The 23981-nt window shown below is 37.9% G+C and overlaps 2 protein-coding genes and 1 long non-coding RNA gene across 4 annotated transcripts in view; 1 reads left to right on the forward strand and 2 right to left on the reverse strand.

Annotated features, from left to right (window-relative positions):
* The window catches only part of LOC132914312 (potassium channel subfamily K member 18-like), a 35037-nt gene extending 31348 nt beyond the window's left edge, over nucleotides 1–3689 (reverse strand). Inside the window, exon 1 of one of the 2 annotated variants that reach the window (XM_060973316.1) lies at nucleotides 2040–3689. The gene's annotated coding sequence lies outside the window, so the exon portion shown is untranslated. The remainder of the gene's footprint in view (nucleotides 1–2039) is intronic. The other variant, XM_060973321.1, reaches the window with a different exon arrangement.
* The window catches only part of LOC132914346 (uncharacterized), a 46652-nt gene that overhangs the window by 20338 nt on the left and 2333 nt on the right, over nucleotides 1–23981 (forward strand). The gene's annotated exons all lie outside the window — the stretch shown is intronic.
* On the reverse strand, nucleotides 5774–22991 carry LOC132914322 (potassium channel subfamily K member 9). The gene is made up of 8 exons (XM_060973355.1): nucleotides 22524–22991; nucleotides 21765–21936; nucleotides 12905–13061; nucleotides 12589–12667; nucleotides 12250–12416; nucleotides 11408–11592; nucleotides 7735–7888; nucleotides 5774–6990 (listed from the first exon to the last, which is right to left on the reverse strand). The coding sequence occupies exons 1-7, from the start codon at nucleotides 22830–22832 to the stop codon at nucleotides 7782–7784; spliced, it is 1176 nt and encodes a 391-aa protein (XP_060829338.1). The 5' UTR covers nucleotides 22833–22991; the 3' UTR covers nucleotides 5774–6990; nucleotides 7735–7781.

Raw genomic sequence — 23981 nt, forward strand, 5'->3', positions numbered from 1 at the left:
AACTGCATAAAAATTCTTTATTTGCGATTCTAGATTCTATTCTAGATTCGAAAGAGTCTACGTTGTAGAGTTTAGAACAGGTATTGATCAGAAAGTATTAAGAGAGAAGATAGCGAGGATACTGGGCAGATCGGTTTTTCGGTTGTAAAATGTGACTCGATAAAAGCAGTTTCGATCTGTTCGTGGGTAAAAGCGTGTTTCGCTGACGAATCGACGGGCATAAAACGAGCCGGACGAGCCAACAAAGACGGGACATTTATCGAAAGCTGTTAACACGGTGAACGGGACAACCGGGACGAAATTACTTCGCCTCGCGCCCATCGTGAAAAGTTAAACGTCGATCTACTCGATTCCCGATATTCTATGAACGATAGAATCTTGTCTCGTGTTCCACAGAACCAGATAAGATAAAATCTGAGAGAAAATTTGGATTAGTTAATGAGATTTTAATTTTATATAAAAATCAAATATTACTTAATGAGACCTAAATTTCATACCAAAATTAAATATCACTTAACACGTTCAGTGAGGGTATCGCTCGAATTCGCTCGAATACATACACACGTTTCTTCCATGTATGTATCGACTTTGCATCGAACGTGTTAATGATATTTAAATTTTATATAAAAATTAAATATTAATTAGATTTAAATTTCATATGAGAGTTAAATGTTAATTAATGAGATTTAAACTATATATAGAAATGACATATGTTAACTATAGTGTTGGAATTTCTTGGAAAATTTATATATGAGAACTTGGGTAAGTGGAATCGTTTTTTAAATAATTCTTGAAAGATCGTTTCGCTGGAATCATTTCTCTGAAATATTTTCGAATATTTAAAGAATTAGCAAATTTCTGATAACATAGTTCTTTTATAGTATGAAAGGGTAAACGAGGATTTGAGTTAATTGGTGAAAATTTTTAAAAAGTAGATTTTTTTTAGCTACCGCGGAATAATTTTTTAAGAATAATTTTACATATATGTTGACTAATGAAAAAAATTACCGAACTGATAACATAGTTACCGATTACATTATTCGATGCTATGGAAGCGTAAACGAGTACTTGGATTAATTAGTGAGATTTATTGAAAATATATTTCTTAATTAGTATGGACCAATTTTCTCGGAATTTTTGAGTAAACGTGAAATATGAAATTAGTAATAAAACCGTTGTTTTCGATAATCAAGGATTCAAATTAAAAAAAGAACGTTTGAACTATATTAAAATATTATTCGAAACTTGTTTTGCCGAATAGTCTCAATCATGTGGTAAGTGTGCATGTTTCGTGTGATCGATTAAGGTATATTGTTTTATGATCATTTACACTTTTATAGCTTTTTCGATACGATTTGTCGGTAAGAAGGTGCTTGGTGAGACGAAAATATTTTCCTTTAAACACAGTACTAAATTAAGTTTACCTACGTCGACTGCAGTGACTGCGATTAATTTCATTTATCGACTACGTTTCGTTTAATAGTAAAAATATCGAGTTATCGATCCTAGTTAGGGCAAGGGGTAAACAATTAACAATAGAGAAACGTCCGTTTTTGATCGAATTGTATCCGATATCCAAACACTTGTACATCGTGGTATAGGTATCTGTTAACCGAGAAACACAGATTATCTCGTTAGATTTTTATAATATAATACAATATAATTTCTTTGTTTATAAATATCAATAAATAGCAATAAATATTTTATTGCTCCGTTTCATTTTTTTACATTTTCACTTAAACATCACAGAAAAACGACATAATAAGTACATTTTTTTCCATAATTTTCCAAATCATCATCAAAATCTTTGCTAAAAAGATGAGCCATTAAGAATTAACAGGTTAAGAGTAGGAACTGGTGCAAAGCGATAAAAATCGTCTGGGTGTTCCGGGATCGTATGCACGAGGCCACACCGTGTGTTCGTGTGTGCTAAGTGTGTACGAAATGCCGATGGCTGTGGTGGCCGGTGTGGCGCATCGATTCGGAAACGTTCGAAAAACTTTTCTTTGAAAACTCGAGTCGCGTAACTTGCTACTTACCTTGGCAGCGATCGCCCCGTATCAAGCCAGTCCTCAACTTCCCACAGTCGTATCGCCGGGCATATCGTCTCACCGACGCGTACCAAACTTTTCCTTCGGCTCGTCGAATTGTTCCGATCCAATCTTTACATAGATAATTCCTTCTTTTCTCTTCGAATAAAAGATCTCGTAAAACTTGGTTTGACCGCGATCGTTACATAGACGATTCCTCCTTTTCTCGTCTAATTAAAAATCTCATAGAAATCTGAGCTCACAGACGCATCGGGAGCTTCTTAATTATACCTGGCTTGCTTAAAATCTTTCGTAACTCGCTTCTTTTGGACGGATCTGGAAATCTGTCTGATCCGAATCTGATGTGCAAGAGACACTTACAGAATCCTCTCAGAGAACGCTTATAGAGTACTCTCAGAGAACACTTACAGAATCCTCTCAAAGTACACTTCTTATTTAGAAGTAGCCGAAGCTTCTTTTATTTCTCATCTCGTATTCTCGCGAGTTTTTTCCCGAGATACAGGGATCTTCGTTTCGATAAGTCGATGAACCGTGCACGTCTCGGCTATTTCGCCCTTCGCCACCACCTTTCAGATGCGATCGAGGAGCCCGGAGCCTGTTCGTCGTTTACATCGATCCGCGACCCTGTCATCTGTTATTCGTCTCAAGCAACCGGTTCGACCATCGAAATCTTTCTCCGACGAACAATTTTCTTCACCAAACTGGTTTTTCCCGGTAGAATACACGGGCTGTATCGACGAGAAAGTTAAATCTCTCGGAGAATCATCTCCGCGAGCCCGTACAAGTAGGAAGAGCCAGGAAGAAACGAGCAGATCCAGGCAGAGACGAGATGATCCAACGGAGGTTCCACTGGAAGAGATCTTGCTTCAGGAGCTTGCCACGTTGCTGCACGTTGCTTGCAGCATCCGCCGAGTATGCTAGTCGCGTGTTCGACCCACGATGATGCTTCTTTCAAAAAGATTCTCGCGTTTTTAGCGAATGAGAGTCGACGACGAGGACGAGAAGATGATTTGGTCGACTTGTTGGGTCACGGACGCGATATCGTCGCGGTTTCAAGGGTCGAATGGAATGCTTCGTCACGACTGGACGGGGAACGGCGTTCGTCGAGTGCCGTGGAAACTGTCTGCCGTCCATGAACAGCGTTGCCGGCACGGACGCACCCCGTAGAAGGGTGCAAAACGCGCAAACGTAGTAGAGAAGGAGGTTGCTGCGCCAGCGCGGCCTCGTGCGGCCAGATCGCCGCATGAAGGAACGCCGCAGCCCCGTTTCAGCAGCCTCTCCTGCCGCTTCCACCCCTTCTAACACTACTCCCCCACCGTAAACGTAGCGTGATTCCTCCGGTAGACCGTCTTCTTCGTCTCCTCCGCGGCCAATGGGTCGTCGAAGGCCGAGGCCACGAGCCTTCTTCTGTTTAAGGCTTTTTCGAGGTTAGCTTTCGTTCGAGTGGATGGAACCAGAGGATCTCGAGTCGTGTGGGACGCTTGATTAGCTTTTACAGTCGATGATTCGTTTAGGCTTTTTGTTACTTTGGTGCTTAGAAATTTCGTACATGATACGGAGTTTTGCACGTTGTTAATTTTATTTCTAGGTATTCCTTTGTGGAATTTGAAGGTTGAAAGTTGGCTAACATTGTTTTGATCGAAATACGTTGATGGTTTTTTTCTAATTATTTGGAAGAACGAAGGTTTGCGTTTGGTTGTAGAAATAGTTGGAGATCGAAGGCTGTTGATAGAGATTTTTGGAATACGAACGAAATTGTGATTTGTCGGAAGAATGAATTTTATTCGAAAATAAAGCTCTTACGTTCAATTCTAAGAATTGTTTTAAACAGTTAATCGTTCGATCGGCCTGGTTTATAAGTAAACTAGAAATTTCTAATTTGCCTGTCTCGCGTTACGCTATGGAAAGGTTAAATTAATCTAAATCGATATTCCAATGTCTTTCTAAATATTTTCTTATTCGAACTTTCAAGCTACCGAGCTTTAACGCGAGTAATATGTTTAAATACTAGGACAAATTCCACCGTTTTTTAAACAAATCTTATCCACTCGATTAGAAGACAAAGAGACGATAAACAAAAGCGACGACAACCGGCGGTGTATCGAGCCTGACGAACAGAAAGGCGATTTAATTGTTGCAAAAGTCGGACAAATGAAAAGTTTCCGCCGAAATATAACGTTCCGTACAAGGTAATTCGCCGCATCTCTCCTCTCTCTTCTCTTTTCCTCTTTTAATTCCAAGTGCCTACGACGTCTTTTTTTAATTTTTTCTCTCGACGAAGCCAGGCGTTGGAATTTCAAAGAACTCGTCTTTGTACCTTCGACGATTGTGGTCCCTTTATTTTCTGCCCCTTTCATGCTCTTCGCTCTTTCAAATTTTCCCCGGAGAGAGAGAGGGAGAGAAACGAAGGGAAGGGAGGAAAGAAGGAAAAACGAAAATCATCTTTTCCTCTTCGCTGTTTGTCTAACAAATGTCGCGTCGATTCCGATAGAATCATAATTTTCACGCGTGTATCCCTTCGCGAGAACATGGCCGCTTCTCCATTCACTAACTTTCTGCTCTAATCTTTTGATCTTTTGTTTCATGATCATTTCGGTGAGCGTATATCGTAGCGCTAGCTACCTGATGCTCCGATACGGTGTTTAATGCAATGCAATTTGTATTTGGAAATCCATATGTTTGCAATTTGGAATCGGCGCTTCGGTTATGTACCGTGAAGAACGTAAAAGATTCGTTTTTCGGTAGAAATATGTTCATCGAACAACTTTAAACTTATCTCGTCATTATCCTATTCAAGGATAAAACAGCTCCGCTCAGAAGCAACGAAATATTTGAACGATAACCTGTAAGAAATCGTTCGAATTTTCTTATAAAATCGTTCTCCTTTGCTCAAAGTATGCACGATGCGAATGGTCACTGAAATTCTACGACTCAAATAAACCTTCCTATTTGGAGTAGAATAGGTTTTTCGAGGATGTGTCGAGGATGTCTCGAGTGTTGCTAGCGAATCAGCGAATATCACGAACTTTCGTTAGACCGTGTCGTCTTTTTCGGCCATTAAAGGCCGCTTTAGAGAGACATAGCCCCGGGTGAAGTCGCTTTAGCGACGACCACGAAACTCTTCTCGAAGAAATCAGGCATTAGTGCATCTTTGGAACGAGCACACAGAAGCCTGGCCGAGAAAAATAAGCATAAGCGTTTTCTTTCTTCGCTTTCAGAGAAAGCAGCCCATCGTTTCAAGAGGATATTCCACTATCGCTATATACCGTATACATATATCGACAGAATACTCGAGAGGCTTAGCGAAAAAGCATCGTACACGTATAAAAGTGTATTTGAGAAAGAGGAATTTTTAGATGATCCTTTTTTTATCAATCTACGAACGTTTGCGAATACTTATGGCAACGTATTTTAAGCCATTGTCTCTTCATCTTTTTTGTCGACTGTCCGAAGCGTTAGTCGTTTGTCTTGCACCTATAGATACCATAATTATTTCTGCCGATACAAAAAATTGTAGGATAAAGTTAGTTGTTTCGGAACGACGAGCGTTATGATTTATGACTTTCTTTTTTCGAAGTCATTTTTTCCGAGTTCTATTCTCTAGAAAAACGTATTAAGGCGATAGTGTCTGGAAACGACCAGCCTCTTCGTCACTTTCAGTAAAATTACCTAAAATATTTGTAATTCGAATTTTATATACAAATATATTTCTTTTTTATACATTGGATGAATACCGGAAGAGTTTATCGACTCTTTTATTTCGCTACTTATCATAGCCAAAGCGATCCTAATTAAGACTTTGACGTTGGTACGCTGCCGTGAGCATCTAGTCTTCTCTCCCGCGCAATTTTGCAAGACAAGTATGCAAATGGAATATGCGGCAACGCTTGAAAAAGATAAAAAACGTCGTTTTACGTCTGCCGTCGGTAACGCTCGAAAAACACAAGACGTCGATTCGCGTCTGCCGATGTGAATGTGCTTCTAGTTTCCAATTTCTATAATTATTATTTGGTTAATTATCGTGCAAGGGTGGCCAGATTGTTAAATCTCGTTCTTCGAGAACAAAATGAGAAAGATTTTAATCGCATCCATCCACAATTTTCCATGCAATTATAAATCTCGTAATAAGAACAAAAGCGAGGAACAAAATTAATAACCCCGGTTAATAACTTGGGTATTTAATGAAACTGTAGACGGTGTCGCATAATAATGAAATCTTCCATTTTTAACGCTTTTCTTTGCCCCGGCTGGATATTCCATCGCTCGGAGGAAATGAAAGCAATGTCTTTGAAAGCGTAAACGAGCGTTTCAGCTCGATCTTTCGGCGCGCTAAATTCCCGTCGATCGATCGTTTCACGCCCCCATTATATTTCCTCTCGAAAGAAGGCTTCATTTTTCACCTACTATCTTCTTTTTGCTTCTTCTTTATCTATTCTGCGATTCGCCGCCGAGAGAAACAACTTCTCTCCTCGTTTCTTCGCGCCGCGTGCTTTCGCCGGAAGACAGCACATTTTTTCGAAAATAGCTCGCGCGTATATCGTATTTATCGCGTCCCAAGGATTCCTGTGGTTTTCTCTAAGGCGAGATTATGGCATAACGCAAATTCCGTTCGATACCGAGTTATCGAATCGTCATCGTGATCCTGTCGTGAAACTTGCTACAAATTAATTCGCAGCGTAGGGAAACGTAGGAATTTTGGTGCTTTTTTTTTTCTTTTCTAGTTTTCGATTTCTTCGGTGAAATGTTCCGTAGCGAATTTGTCTAACGTGGTAAAGTACCCAGTTCGCAAATTGAAAAAATTACAGAACTCTGGGGATATATAGAGGTACGTGAAATACAGGTATGTATCGTGTAATTTTCTTTGCTGCCCAAATTCACTGCAGTAAGGGGATGAAATCGACCACTGGAAATCCGGCCATTTTTCGATTTTACGTTATAACTCGCCGTAACATTGATAAATATTTTACCAAATTTACGATAATTTAAAAAGGTAACTTTTGTCTGAAAGCTTTTTTTCTATCTTCCACTGTTCGCTATTTATAACTGAAAATCGGTCAATTCCTCCTAAAGCGAATTACTTTTTATCATTTCCACAATTGTTTTTTTTTTTTTTTTTTTTTTTTTTAGTTTCTTATTTTTCGTAATTTTACTAGAGAGCCGTCCAGCCGTGTTCCGCTTTCGATACGAGCGAGCTTCGAGCGAACTGGAAGCTGTCAAAACTTGAAAAATACTAAACGAAATGGAATTAAGAAACACGACTTTTGTGATATGTTGGTTTATACGTTTAGAACGGAAGAAATAATCGAAAATGAAATCTTTGCATAAAAACGAGGCATAGGAGCATTGGATATTTTGACTAATCTTTTTATATATTGTGCGTAAAGTCAGAAACGTTGCTCCTTCGCTATATCGCTATAATCAACATCGTCGCTATCTACTACGTATAAATGAATCAGTGAATTATTGCGTTAATAAATAAATTATTCTTATTACCTTTTCTTTCCATCGAAATCACGCGATTTCTAATATTTCGCGTTTTCTTGGAAATATTTCTGACACCTGACGCGCGTCTACTTAAATTTCCGATTCGTTCGGACAGCGTGTTCTCTGGAGGACCAATCTCAAAGTACGATTTGCTTCGAACGAAACTGTGTATCATGAATAAAACGAAACGAGTTTCGACTTACCGAGCGTCGTAGAGGAGCAGAACGTGGCTGAGACCGGTTATGGTCACCTGTCGCATCGGAATATGTATTTAATGGTACGCACGAACGCGCGCACCTTCGCGATCACTTCCTCTTGCATCAAGTTGAAGCACATCGCGATCAATGCCATACCTAAAACGTATTACTTTGCTATTAGTCTATTTTTAATGATGCTTGTGCCTACTGGTAAGTTGATGTTACTTTCAGCGCTATTTTTTACTTTACAAATGTTACGTTTACTTTATGTTAGTTTCGTGAATCTTTGAATTTACACGTAAAGGGAATTCTTGCGAAAAAGGTGAGTAGATTGTTTCGTTACGAGAGCGGGTTGAAAAGTTTCCGGGATCGCCGGCTAGAAGTTGCTTTATTTGTTATTGTTATCGTTATTTCGAAAACTTTTCAATCTGCCCTCGTATATTCTTTCGAAATGAATAGATTTGACGCGTTGAGATCAAAGAATCATACTTTCTTTGTTTCTTCGACGATTTTTATAACACAATTTTCTATTTACCAAACTATTGTGCTATAATAACGAAAAGACTCAAGACCTTCTTTGTTTCTCGAAGAGTACTTGTAGTATAATTTTCTATTCTTTCGAGTATTATAATATAACAATGTCAAGCATCGTTCCAAAGGAAAAGATAATAAACGAAACGATTTGTTCTGCTTGAAACAAAGAATATTTTTTTTTCTTTTCTTTTTTTTTAGTACTATAATATAATAATATCCATGTTCGATCGACGTCCACTCGATGTAAACCAACGCTCAGACAGGAACGGCTATAAAATGGCCATGGATTCGATTCGCTACTCGAAAAAAGCTGCGCTTCAAAGAGACTCGTTCCCATTGCCGCATAAACGCCAATCGAAAAATCGAATTTCTCTACTACCTGTGATACGACACGGGGTAAACCTCAAAAAAGCTAAAATAGAAAGAAGAATTCGGGCTAGTTGTCAAACTTTTGTCTGGCCACGTACAAAGTGGCGGATGGCTAAAAAGCAATCGATCCTTCTGACCCTTGACACGCTTCGCGACACTTTGGCCCTCGATTCATTAACCACGCTACGTAAGTGTGCACGTACGGTCGTTCTAGCATCGAAGAATCAACGAATTTTAAACGACGGAAGATTTTTATTTATCATCGAGACGTTGACCGCCCATGGTTGCACTAAATTATTTAGAACGATCAAAACAAGATAAATCTCGTTTAAAAAGCGTTTTTAACAGCGTGAACGATTCGGATAACATGGTTGGAAAAAGGTGCGTAAATATAATATAATATTTTACGAAGATTAAAATTTAAAAAGCTTGTGGTTTAGAGTACTTCGACCTCTTGGCGGCTGCCAGGACAAAATATGTAAAATTCTCGTGGATTTTTGAAAAATTGGATAAAGATAAAAATGGACAAATTCGTAATAAACTCTCGATTCCAAGTTTCAACTTCAGGAATCGACAAAACTAAAGAATCTAAAATATACCACTATCGGAATTTGTAGTACAATAATCCGAGCTTTTCGACAAACATTTTTACGAAATATTCTATTTATACGTGATATTATCGGTGTATGCCCTCTGTGGAAATTTAACCAGTGAATGGATACTGTTTGAAGTGAATATTTCGTACCGTTGGCCAAATTAAAGCTGTCGATCTCTTTGAAAACGACCAAGTCTGGCCACGCGACATCGTGTTTCCAGCGGAAATCCGCGGCGATCCAATTGTCACGTTGCCAAAGAAACAATTACGGCGACGGTTTCGGTGTTCGTCCAGCGAAAACTTGCTCAAATATGTGTTGGTGTGTCGTGCATCGATAGTTTTCTGATCGATGGAGTGGACGATTTTATTTTGCATTCGTTCCGCGGCTTTTTTCCACGAAGCTTTTAGGATTTAAAAAGATTCGTTGGTTTCTACTCTGACGATAGCTTTTAATTAATGAACATTCTAATAAAAGCAGATCGCGTAAACGAAGCGTTTCATTAACAACGATGAAACGATTGTTAGAAAAAAAGCTCGAAAAAGAAATTTATTCTTCGCCTGGCGGAATCTCGATCGTTCGAAGCGAAGAAAATATACATGCGCCTATACAGCGTGTACAATCCTTAGACTTAGTTTATCGAGAAAGCAAATTTTTGAAAAATTCCTATATCGCAGTTTGTAGCCAAGTCGAGGCCGATCAATTTTTGTTTCCAACCTTCTTTCGTGCGATTATTGGAAATGCCACAAAAATGGCTGCTTCGAGACTGTACATCTTGTACGTATTTGTGAATATAACAAGATATGGAATATATATTCGATATTTGAAAAAAAAAAAAAAAAAAAAAAAAACGTTGAAAGCAGCATCTGCGTCAACATCCACCTTGCACTTTACTAAAAAAAAAAAAAAAAAAAAAAGTATAGAAATAAAGAGATATAAATCGTTGCATAAAAATAAGTGAGAAACTGATTTCTGTGATGTGCCGATCACAGAAACAGCTAAAACAAGGGGAACAATAGCAATCTGTTCTGAAATTTCAAACACGATTGAATGACGTAGTGATAAATCACGGTAGAAGCAGTCGTCTCTGTCGGGATCGATACGTGGATCGAAATCGATCGTTCGTAAATGCGTTTATTTATAGGATAAAATGGAACGCGCAGTTCCTCTGAGCTTGTATTACATTATTCGTTCAATGAATCGGATCAACGAGAACGTTGTTAAGCGAAACGTTCGTTGTCGTGTCGCCAAGTCCACGTGCTTGGAAACCGGCCTGAATAGAACTATTAAATCGCGACACACATTAACTGCCGTTAGGATTTCGTCACGGTGACACGGTTCAACCCTTTCACAGATATCAATTCAAACAGGACACGAGACGAAACAGTCGTTCAGTGAACTCAAAGATCTATACGGGAGGTTACCTTTGTCGCAGATGATATCTAGGAAAAGTGGTGGACCTTTATGAAAAAAACAAATCAAAAAAATGAAAAATATTCGTCAATTTATTTTTCAGAAAAATGATATTGAAAATTTAATGGCCACGTGTGTATTTGGTTAAAATTGAATTTCATGTATTTTGAAAGTCTTGTAAATGTAAATGTCAAATATTTGAAAGGGGAGATCGTTTTAATATTCGAAAGAAATATAATAATAAAAAATATAATATCCGCTGTACTATACATAGATTTTATTTCTTAAAAAAACAATATAAAATTGTATTTACCTAACGTACAATTTTATGTTTTTTTTTTAAGTTTTATTTGATATTTTATTTATTTATATTTTATTTGATATGAATATCGAGAATCCCTTTGCTGGAATATAATTTAAATATTTTAAATGATATGCAAGTTAAGTGTATCAAAATTCTGAAACGTTATACAAAAATTAAAAACGCGATATCTGTATACGTTGGAGATCGTTGCAAACCGAGAAAGATTAAAAACAGATAGATGGGAAATATGGAATAAAATTTTTGTAATCCATTTACGAGACAAATTACGAATTGGTAACTCGAAAACTTTACGAATGCACGTTGATTTTTATTTATCCAAAGATAGAAAGGAGAAGAGGAAGAAGACAAAAGTGGACGAGGATGGAAAAAGCGAATGTCCGTAGGGAATTGGAAGCATTAAACGTCGAAACCGATAAAATTGTGAGGTCGGTCTGCACTCACCGAGCATTAGGTACATGGAGCAGAAGATGAAGGATAAATCGAGGCCCTGGGCCGCGTAGATTTTGTCACCCGGCACGATGTCGCCGAAACCTATGGTCGACAGGGAGACGAAGCAGAAATAAGAACCGTCCAACATGTTCCAGTCTTCCCATTCGGAAAACAAGATGGCTCCGGCCCAAATGTACCTGAAAAGTCCCTCCAAATGAGACGATCCTTCGTAATCGCGATTTTCCTTCGATAGATCAACCAATAACAAATTTTCCATTTTAAATCGACGAGTAAGATAATTTGAGAATTTGTTAATTCGTGTGATTAATTTCGTGACATTACGATTATAGTCGGTTTGTATTTTGATATTTTTATAAAATTGACGCTAATAATCATAATATGTCAGAGGGTTAATTACGTATGATATACTTTGGTGGTGCATTTTTTTATTGAGAGATTCATAATTTTTTTAGATCGTATTTTATCAGAAAAGGAAATTTTCTTTGTCAAGAATATTAAGATCTATATTTCTTTCAACCAAGGAGAGAAATTTTTCTTCAAGAAACTTCGTGAATATCCAAAATAATAATTTCATTTAATGATGTGCTGCAGAGTATGATTTATATTCGGTCATCACAATATTTAAGGTTTATGCGACGTTCCCTACGTTAATTTAATTTAATATAAACATCACGTGTTTATTATCATAATTGCATATTATTTTAGCTTTTTCTCATTTACATGTAACGTTTATTTATTACATGTTTCAACATTTATCAATATTTATATTTTTCAATCATTTACTTGGTCAAAAGTATCTGTAAATACGGGTTAATTAAATATTAACGACTCACCCGACCATTATGGCGACACATAGTGTCAAAGGTACAGTGACTTGTTGAGGATCGTAGCTACTGCTACTACTGTCATCGTCATTTTCCTCTTTCGTATCGTGTTTTTCCGAGGAAATATTCTTGTCCACGCTGAACGAATCAACTTCTCTTCCATCTATGTCGACCATCTATCGACAAATGCCTCTATATTATCGTAAAATTCTACCGTTTCCTGATTTTATAATTATTCGTATGAGAATTTTGCGCGAGTACAGAATTTTTCGCAAATATTATTTTTCTAATACAAAGGAGATTTGTATATCGATTTACGAGTTAACGAAATTTTAACAGGAAACTTACTTGCCAATGATTCCTCCTTACATCCGCGTTATCGTGAGTATTTCCTCTTGGCGTCGCCTCTAATGGCCTTCTGCGACATCTTTAAAGAAAAAAAAGTAAGAAAAAATTCCTATCGAGGGAAAAAGAAGCAAAAGTACCAGAATTCTCTGGATCTAAAAGAAAAGAAAAAACAAATTTCTTTAATTCTTGAACAATTAAGTAGATTGATCTAACAACGATGCTTTCACAAATCGAATTTTAAGGTTTCCGCTAACGATCCAATAAAAGTAGAAATGGATGAAATAAAACGAAATAAGAAGAAAAGGAGAATACTTACTTGCACAGACAGCAACGAGCGTAGGTCCATTTGAAGCTTTTCGCAAGAATGTCACCGATGTTGCTTAGATACAGCAAGAAAAGTGGCAGGCCTATTATGGCGTACACTATGGTCACCACTTTGCCCCATTTCGTCTTTGGACAAATGTTTCCGTAACCTGTGAAACAAGAAAAGTCGCCGTTTCTTCCGTATCTTTCCTTTCGTCTCGTTGAAAAATGCCACGAACACGTAAATTTTCACTTGTTCATAAAGAAAATGTATCGTTTGTTTTTCTCTTGTTCTTAGTTATGTTAAGAACATCAGATTATAAGAACGACTGTTGTAACAAATATAGTATAATAATGTAATTACGTTCTGAAATTGATTTGTCATCTTCGCAATTACATAACGATTTTGCGTTCAATTATGGATCTCTATAATCTGTCGAATCATTCATGATATTGTAATAAGAGGCGCGATATATTTACAGTAGAATTTTGTTTATATAAACTCGGTTTGTCCGAACGAAATTTTAGTTAATGCCCGATTAAATGAACTTTTGCTGGTTGAATTCATTTATCTGAACCTGAGCTTCTATTATATGAACGAAAAATGGTAAATGGTAGAGATAATTGATGAGCTCCTATTATACGAACTCCAATTGTATATAAACTGTTTGTTCTCCGACAAGTTCTGATAAATGGAGTTCTACTATATCCTTTTCTGTGGTAAATGTTCGAATACTTTCGCGAGTTACTGCATCTATCTGTAATCTTTAAGCAGATTCGATTTAGAAAATCCAAATAAAAAAAAAAAAAAGAACCTGATCTTATTTACAGTTGGGTAACATTTTGTAACAGCATCAACCGCGAGTATTTTAATTAAAATCCCCTCTCAGAATCAACGGTCGTCAGTCACCAAGTGTAAAGTTGAACGCGCGTTGACTATAAAAAGAAAGGAATGCCTGATCGAGCGTGTTCTCGCGAGAGTACGATATTAATTACTTAATCGACTATAAGTTACCGTCGACCCTTCGACACCTGTCGAGCGTCGTAAAGATCGCTGAAGGGAAGTCAAAAGTTTCCGACGATATCGCCCACGATCATTTTCCAGCCGAGATTTTACGAGCAACCCTTCTGGGAATTTCGTTCCATCAAATTATGGATCGTATTCGAAGGATTACGAAAGGAGAAAAGAGCCGTGAATATCCGAGAATCGTGAACGTTAAAGTTGTTTACCCTTTTTACGTTGCTTTCTGGCGTCCGACGTCTGGATTTTTGCCGCTACTTCTGCAAACTTCTGAAAATTCTCGTATTCCAAATCTACAAACCGATCAATTTTGTCATTTTTCAAATTTCTACATTTCCAAATTTCTAAATTTTCAAACTTCAAACTCTTTAATTTCTCGACCTCTAAATTATCGAATTTCCAATTTTCCGAGTTTTTCGTTCGTTACATTTCCAAATTTCCAAATATCCGAACCTTTGAATCGAAAAACTTCTAAATTTCCGAATTTCTAGTTCGCCGAATCTCTCGTTTGTTGTGTTTCTACACCCTCGAGTTTCTGAATCTTTGAATTCAAAAATTTTCACGTTTTCAAACGTCTAAATTATGAAATTTATAACCTTCCAAATTTGTTGTTCGTTAAACTTCGAAATCTCGATATTTCTGAATTGTTTGTTTCGACGATTTTCAAATTTTCAAAGTTGTTAGTTATGGAATTTTTAATTTTCCAAGAACCGCTCTTACCCAATCGGGAATTAGCCAAGTACACGCATACTTGGCAGCTTTCCAGACTCCATTTTCTCAAAAATGAAACCTTCAACATAATTTTGTTATTCTTGATTTTCGTCTTGTTTCGAGCCATAGAATCTTCCTAGCTTCGCTCGTACTACGAATTTAGACCCACGTTGTATAGAATAGATACTCGATCCACTTTGTGTATGTAGCGAGAACGCGTATGCGTGAAAACGGAAAACATCGATATCTCGAAAACACCGGGAGAGCACGGAGAGGCCAATACAGCCGGAAACCAGCCTCGGAGTATTTACGTTCCAAGCCGCTTTATTATAATTTATCGGCGATTCACGGCACGATGATTTGTTTAGCGCTGCGCGAGCCGTCAGAGGCTTTGGGTTTCCGGTATCCGGCCTGGAGAACGGTGCTGGGTGATTAAATTCCAGTGGTAAAGCGATTTCGAGGGACCTTATGTCTTTGTAAGTGCTGATACCGAGGGTTTTCTTCACGTTTATTGAATTTTCTATTAAGCGCAAACCTCTTGAGAATTTTTCTTCGCGACATTCAAGCGTTTTATGAAAACATGGCAGTGAGTTTATAATTTGGTCCAAGTTATTTTTCGCAAGATTATGTTTCTAAGTTAGATTTGAGAAGTAATATAATTTGTAATAAAGCTATGTATTATTATACAACGTTATTATACGTTCAACGAAATTGTATAGCAATAATAATCGTAGTAAAAGGAAAACCTACAACATTTTATTAAATAAACGCTAAAGACGAATGTACGGTTAGTCACGAAAATCTACACACATCTATCGACGAGCGAATTCTGTGTATCTGACTGGAAAACTAAAAATTTTGCACTTAAGCATCGATATAATTACCGATATAATTGATATAATTGATTATTTGAAAAATTCGACGGTCCGATATAGCGCGTTTAAATTCGGATAGTCAAGGTTCTATCGTGACGGGAAGAGTCAGAAATACAAGAGGGACTACTATCGATTACGTTGAATTATTAATAAATTCGCTGGTCAAATAAAGCGTTGTCGCAAATTATCGAGCGTGCTACGATTAATCTTGATAATTGATTGGTTGACCCACGGTGAAATTATCCGGTTCTAGTGTAACGAGCACGTCCCGTTGGCCTACCAAGACACATCGGTTCCCGGTACTTTCGGTTAATCACCAATAATTCCTTTGCGTCATGTTACACTGTCACTAATGTCCTCGATCCGTCAATGAGCGCCACGCGACGCTGATTACGCGGATCCTCGATGATTTATGCGTTTCGTATCGGTCCACGAAACTTCCGAGTGCTCCCTTTGACGACTCTGATCATTTTACCGCGAAACTCTAATTCGTATTCCATTTGCGATTAATCGATGTGCCGTTATCAATGAATCACAAGTATATATATCGGTATTACGAATAGATTATAGATTTTTATAGTAATTCGTATTTTTATGAATCTCATAGGTCAGTGGTTTTATGCTTTGTACAGCTGACACGTGGTTTTATTCCCACCGTTATCCATATATCGATAAACGGAAAAAGCGACACAAATATTCAACATACTTTATAAAATTATAAACATTTTAATAAGCAATCAGCGTATTCCTGAAAGTCTTTGCGCATACGCTAGATTAAGAACCACTGGCCTGAACATTCCTCCAAATCGAACAGGATATAAGGTACTACCATCGATCGACTATCTGATCGCCGCATCCCCTGTACGACGCAAGTCCACCACCGTAGTAGCGATTAAATTGGCGTGTCCTCGAAAATTTTCACACGTTCCGAAAGCGGTTATCGTTAGCCGGGCTACGGTCGGCTCGCGAATCGATCTGCCTGTCGACTAGCCTACCCTTTTAGGCTGATGCTGCTAGCCTGTAATCACGGTTGAGATAAAGTGGATAGCTGGGTCTCGTCTCGAACCCAGAAGAGGGTGATGGGACATGGGCGAGGAAGGGACGAGAGGCCCCCGGGAATTAATTGAAAGGTCGCGTGCACGCGCGCGCTCACCTATACCTGTATCGCCTGTAACGCGATAAAAGTTCCCCTCGTTAATTCCCTCGATCTACCAACGCCAGTGGCCTTCTTTTGTTTTTGCCTAGAAAAGAAGTATCATAGTCGACGTTAAATTTACCTTGCAACCTATTATTATTTACGTCATCTAATTTTTCGAGTGGCCATTCGAAGTACATATAATAAGCGTGAATTATAGCTCGGCTGAATCTCGAGTCTTATTAGCGTTACGGATAAAATATTGTCGCACGTGTTGGAGACTCGACCAATACGATCGTGATAGTCCAGTTTTCGTAATAGCGAAAAGGAAATCGTTCCATTCATAGGCATTAGTGATATATTTCGTACACTCGCCGCACTTATCCCCTACATACACTCAGGGATGCGGCGCTCGCTCTCCATTGCCTTATTAATTAACCACCGTCGCTCCCTCCTCTCCACTCCACTCCTCCCATTTTCCTCGCTACTAAGTCCTGTTTTGTTCATTGACTGCGAGCCAAGCATTGCCCCTTATGCATAGAACCGAGTACAAAGATAACTAGCCAGGTAATAAGCATCGATGAACTTTCCTAAAGTACACTGCTACTAATTTCATTAAACTTCATGAATATGTAATATATAGCTTTCACCTCTAATGACGTTTCCAATAAACCGCGTTCTCCTAAAGAGCATTTATTTACCTGATTTTGCGTTGCCTCTGGCGGAACCTCGGCAAAGTGTTGGAATACTTTTAATGGTGTTTCAAGAATATACGAAGTGATTTCATATATTCGGAAAAGATTTAAAAGATAAGCTTTGCTTTTTACCTTTCTGCGATGAATTAGCAAAAGAGAGCTTACTGATCGGGAAAATTCGAGAAGCGGGGGGAAGGGATGCTGGCCGGTTAACAAGGCAACAGAGCGAGTGCTGTATGTCCGTTTTTGTGCAAGAGGTAAGTTACACATGCCGATGAATGAAATGATTTCCTTTCCGCTATTACGAAAACTGAACGATCACGATTGGATTCGTCGAGTCTGCAACATTTAGAGTAATTGCAAGATATTGTGCAGCATGTTCGGTATACCAGCAGGTATTTCGCGAGGCTCGCATAAATGTTTCAACGACCGATTAGCTATTCCTTTTTTAGGGGATTTTTCTGTTGGTGATTGATTTGCGCGTCGAATGGTCGCGTTCGTTATACCGATATCGTAGTTTTTTCGTATTTTGATCTCCTGTGGAAGCAAACTTTCGTGAATCTCGTCTGCTCTCGTACGCGATTCTCCTCGGAATTTATCGTGAATCTTTTTTTATCCTATTTGTTACTTGACAGGAACTGCTTCGAGGATAGTGAACTGCTTAAAGCGGTAACACTTGTAGTTGTGAATTCGTTTGCTGTACGCCAATTTGTAAAACTAAGTTTTATCGCGTCGTAATATCGTGCGATAGCTCTGATAAAGATTAAAATCATCCTGAGTTTCTCTGCTTATAACTTTCTAACCAAATTACATTTTGTCAAATGTAAACAATCGTTCGCACACTTTTAGGCGACAGTGTACGTCAGGCAGCGAAATTATTCGAATTTAAAATCATTGGAAAGTTTTTAATCGTGGAGTTTCGGTTTTATCGCGTGGAACAGACTGTCGTTGGGTTGGGCTAAACACGTCCTTCGAAAACGCGGTCAACGACGCTGAATCGGAAATTAATTGACTCATATTCGAAGCGACCTCCGAAGATCATCGAGCGAAGGTCGTGCTACGGTCGATTTCCGTCACATCGCGTTGGCTATGTTTAGCTCGCCAGATTTGGCTATCAGAGTATTTCTTTAACGTACAGATTTTAATCTTACGAACGACGAGAAATCTTCTTCGAAACTCTACTCGATTTCACGAGCGAGCGAAACGAAATTTTTTTCTCTAAAGGAGGCATTTGCTTCGTTGTAAAAAATAAAATCTAAAGAAACAAACTTCTACGCGTTAAATTTATAAAAAGCTCTCTATAGGAATAAATATGTTTTATAAAGAAACCAAAAAAGCCAATAACAAATCTTCTTCTTCAAAAAATAATCTAAGAACCAATATTCTTAGATTCTATATTTAACAATAACTTCTCTCTCTCTCGATAAAAATTATTTCTGTACTTTTGGATCATCTGTAAAACCATTGGTTTATACGCGTTGAAGACGTTGAAGGTAAATGATCTGTGATCTTGGAATATTTTTAACTACGACTAGCGAGCCTCTCTCTTTTGACCAAGCGAGTTTCAGTTAAGATAATAGTCCGACGAAACTTTAACGGGGTTTAACGGGGTTTCTGTGTACCCAAATGATCGAACGACGTGCAATTTCTGTAACGAGGAACAAACTTGCAGGTAAACTCAGCCGAAGTCCCTCGTGTAAACCAGTCTGCCTCGTTATCGACTTCATCCTTTAAGTCGTCTGACAATCGGTGCCGAATCTCGCTGCTTTTTCGTATAATTAATTCCTCCGGCTAACGCGTTTTCGTATTCCTGTTTTGGTACTCCTGTCTTGAGTATACTTCGCTCGACAAACAATCTAAGCCGATACAGTATCAGCACGTTTTCTTGACAAACTACTAGAACCCCTTTTTTATCGTTTTCTTAGTGCATTAAGCGTTATTAAGGCGATATATCATCCGTTATTTCTTTTTCGATCAATTCACATCGGTATCGAAACATTTTTTATCGTTACAAAACACGAGGAAAGCTTTAGAGATGATTAAAAAATGATAAAAAATTTAATAATAATCAAAAATTTAAGATAGAATCTTAGAACGAATAGAAGATTCTTATCCAGTGTTGCAATAAATATCTGTTCTCTATGAATAATTTATTTGACGAATTTGGATGATTTTATTAGTTTCTCAAATATTGTTGAGATTTCTTGAATATTTTTTAACGAACAAAATTGAAAAAAGGTTTTATCGCTTTTTAAAAAAGACACAAGTTATTTTTCTCCCGAAACTGCTACTTTTCCCATCAGAATTAAAACTTTAAAAGTAACTTAATTAAGACGCACCATTTTATCTTTTCTTATCGATAAACCATCAACGGATCTCCTTTAAATCGATACTTCTTGGAGCCAAGCGTGTATTCCGAGAGATAGAAAATATCTAAAGCAACCACGAAAAGGGAAAAAGTGGAAGAACTTAATTACACCGGTTGGACAGTTTCGTATTTCCTGAATGTCGAGAAATCGGCGCGGCCGTTACTGGGAAGCGATTTTGGTATACATAGAAGACAGCCGACAAGCTGCGAATCATACACGAGAGAGTTCGTTAGGCCGGAAATTAATTAACGGCCGAGCTGAGTCACCGATCGGTCGACCTCCTGAGATTAACGAAGCTACTCCCTGGGACGTTGATCTTAATCGATCTTCCGATCGACACTGTGTATCGTTCCTGATTAATTAATCCTCTGATTCCCTGTGTCCCGTTGAAATCAGAAATCAGTAAACCTTAACGTAACTGACCAACTACAGGAGGCAAACCGTAATTGTAATAATTAATAGAGAAAGGGCAAACAGTGATAAACCATAAGTAATTTTTTAATTTTAAATTGTTCTTGCCTTTTATATGTTTCTAATCTCCGCGTTATAATTTTTTAAAAGCGTCAATGAGTGAGTGCGAAAGAAATTATATTCGCTTAGCGTTCACAAAACTAACTTCTTCTTCCGCGTCACAGTATTTTATATAAAACGTAATATCCTCGCGCCCTTAGCTTAAAATAAGCCGTTAGTCTCACAGAACGCTATAATTTATTCAAATTCCATATTTTAAGAGCGAGATCCAAGGCTCTATCGTTCACGCTGATGAGAACACGCGTAAATATCCTCTAACTTATAAAAAAAGAAAAAAGAGAAATAAAGCAAAACGCATCTCCCTTTACACTCTTAGATACACAGATCTTAATCCAATTTTGTTTGGTCCCTGCTGGACCAAACCTAGCAAACAGATTTATCCAACGGGTCACAGGTAAACTGGATCGCAATTTCCTTCGTTGGAACTTTGAAAACATTCGTTCCTCGAGTCGGCGGCTACATTTCAAACGTTAAAGGTCACTCGCGTCCGTGTGTTCCTCTTTTCGGCATTAACCATTCTTTTTGCAAGCTGGTTAGCCAGGTCGAGGCTCGTCCGACGCGAAACATTAAACTTTGTCCCGGCAAAAACCGTCGTGTTTCTCTCGTGTATGTTTCTACTTTCTGCCGTCTATTTCACCCCTTTGTTTTTTCGATTTTTTTCTCTCGGCTTTTTCTTCTCTCGAGTAGTACGTATAATTTTCTTGTAACGTTAAGGACGATGATTATGCAAGCGGATAAATTGAACCCACTCTGAGTAATTTCTCTCTTTTTTTTTCAGAAGTGTTTGTGATTTATGGTGTAGTTATGAGCATGTAAATGGAGTTGCAGGAATGGATGGTAATCCACATTGCTAGAGAGTAGAAGCGTTGGGGGCCTTACAGCGAAGGTTTATGATTTCTAGATATTATATTTATATCTAGTATTATTTTTTTTCTTTTTTTTTTCAATTCATCTTACAGTAATTTTGTTATTTTGTGTAACATTTTTAAATCCATTTCATCCAAATAATCGAATCAAAACCAAACGTCTACGTTATAAAAATAAAGCTATCTTTTTAATCTCTTTTTCCTTTCCATCATATAACAAAAAAAGAAAAAACAAATGGAAATGAAACTTTTATGTATGTAATGAAAATTCTATTACCTTTTTTTTTTTTAATATTTCTGGATCCATTCCTTTCTTTCAACCAAGTTGGACAAAAAAACGGTCGAGAAGGAGAAGTTTCGCGTTTCGATAGATTTTATCTGTTTTTTTTCTTCTTACCTCTTTCTATACATGCTTTGTATTTCTTTCTTCTAACCAAATTGCAAAAAATGGAGTGGTTATAGGATATGAAGATAAAAATAAGATATTTATAGCTCGATGGTTCTGTTCTTTAATGGAAGAAAGAAATTAAGATTCCTTTTTATTTCCTTTGAATTCGATTCTTTCTTACAACTAAATTGTAGAAAACTGAATAAGAATGGGAGGTGCAACGAGATAGAAATGTCTTAATAAGATGTCTTATAGATAGATGTAATAAGAAGGTAAACTCACCGATAGTCGTGATCACTGTAAGAGAATAGAGAAACGCTCCAGCAAAGCTCCACCTTTTGTTTTCCTCCCCGCCATCGTAGCCGTTCTTTATGGCCATTACCATTTTCTTTTGATAGTTCTCGAGGATCGTCTTCACTTTCGCTTTCCAGATCCTCTCGGAAAACACGTTCTCCTGCGCGTGACCAACCAAGGAAATACAGAGGATAAGAATTTTGTTGTTTGTAATTCTCTCCTCAAAATGCACATTTTTTATTCGATTTTCAAAACGCACCGAATTCGATCTAATCCAATTTTTAAAACGTACTTTTTACATTAAACTATGCGGCAAAGAAATAAGACAAAAAGAAATTGAACGCTGTTCAAAAGGTAATAATCATCTTAATGAAAAAGAATTGTTCTACATAGTATCCAAATACTTCCATTTTATTCCACAAATCTATGAACCAGACTTAATTGTAAAAACGTTTCTGAGACATTGATGGAAAAGTTGAAAATTCTCAAATCGAAGGTTACCGACAAGTCCAGAAAAATCGTTGATAAGAATTTATAAGATATTATAACGTACTATAATATTCTACAGACGTTTACAAAGATATTGGAAGGTTTTTCTCCTTTCCGCAAACCTTTTTCTTTAAATCCATAAATCACTGGTTGAAGAAAAATTGTCAACCATAATTCTCGCACCTACTAAAAGCAACCGAAGTAAAATTTTCTTTCGAAACCATGAAACGGAAATGGTATAAAAGAAAAAGGGGCTACCTTGGACGTAAGCTCCCAGAGGGTGGCAGCTGTCACGTTCCTCAACCTGATCACGTCCCCGACGATGTCCAGGTTGTTTCTACCCTCGATGTGGGTGAAGAGGAAGGCCCCGGCTATGGTATATCCGACCACCAGGCACACTATACCGACGTTGCTGAAGAGGAAGGCTATCAGAGCCCTGGTCCAGTCCGCGATCCTCTCGCCCCACGGCTTCCGCCTTCGTTTTCTTCGTCTTCCGCCGCGGACCCGATAATTTCCACGCTGCCAGTTTCTGTTGGACGTCGAATACGATGCTCGATCCCCTTCCATCTTTCATCCGGCATCCGACCACTCGAGATATCGTTGCCTTTTCTTTCACACTTTACGCTCGTTCTACCCGCTTCTGACTTTGACTCTATCGAACCGTTCGAGAGTGGTCCGCTACGAGCATTCCACGTACATGGTGGTGTATTATTGTTTATGACGTTTTGTACCTGTAGAGATATTGGTGAGATTTCAAACATGGATCTTATTTCAATTTAGAAGGTTTTTACGAAGGACTTTCTTTTCTTTCTTTATTAATGTTGCCTTTACGAAGGCGATATGGATCAGAGTGGTTGGTTCGAGCGTTCGATGTATTGGTCGCTGCCAATATCGGGTGTACTTGTCACGGTTTATCTATCTGTAGAACAATTGTTGAAATTTGCAACAGAAATTTTACTAGGGTTTATTAGATTTTCTTTGTTTTTCTTTATATCTTTATTACGGCGATTTCATTTAGGAATAATTTATTACAGAGAACTAAATGTTACAAAGCATTGAATTTTTATGTACAAGGGTCTTTGAGAGAGCAAGCTATCTCTCTTCTTCGAACGTCTACTAGAAAATTTCTTCGAGGGTCGACAGTCCTTGTAAGATTATCTAATAAAGAAAGTTGAAGGTAAAAGGTAGCCGTTTCGAGATTATTAAGAGGTCAGTTTGTCAGGTTAACGAACCGATCGTAGATGTAACAAACGCGAGGGAAGAAGCGTAATTTCGAAGTTTCCTGCGTAATGACGGAGGTCGTTTGTCGCGGTTGGACGCGACGAAGATCTAACATGCGTGAAATACCCGACGTCGCGTCGCGACGCTAGCCCAGCGTGCACCATTACGAAAGTATTTCGGTGGCAGTCGTAAAATAAAAAAAGAAGTCAGGCATATATCGTGTCGACCGTGAGCTCAGGACCACCCTTTTCATTTCTCTGTAACACGAGCGGAGTAAACGTATGCTCCGAGTTTTGGCCTTCTTCCGGGTTTTAGTTGGCTATACGACTCTATGGAACGAGCTTTAAGAGTTTCCTCTTTTTCTCTACGTATTATATAATTTGTTAATTATGCTCTTAAGTTTGGTTCTAGTCAGAAGAAGATATATATTTATAATTATGTTCTTGTCGGCTTGGGTATCAGATGTTTTTTAGATTCTAAACGATACTTTATTAT

The sequence above is a fragment of the Bombus pascuorum genome, chromosome 14, assembly GCF_905332965.1.
Source record: "Bombus pascuorum chromosome 14, iyBomPasc1.1, whole genome shotgun sequence".
In the NCBI taxonomy this organism is placed as follows: domain Eukaryota; kingdom Metazoa; phylum Arthropoda; class Insecta; order Hymenoptera; family Apidae; genus Bombus; species Bombus pascuorum.

Coding starts and splice junctions, on each gene's coding strand:
- LOC132914322 (XM_060973355.1), bottom strand. CDS start 22,832: ATGGAAGGGGATCGAGCATCGTATTCGACGTCCAACAGAAACTGGCAG. Junction 13,062..21,764: donor TACAGTGATCACGACTATCG/GTGAGTTTACCT, acceptor CTTGTTTCACAG/GTTACGGAAACATTTGTCCA. Junction 12,417..12,588: donor TAAGGAGGAATCATTGGCAA/GTAAGTTTCCTG, acceptor ATTTGTCGATAG/ATGGTCGACATAGATGGAAG.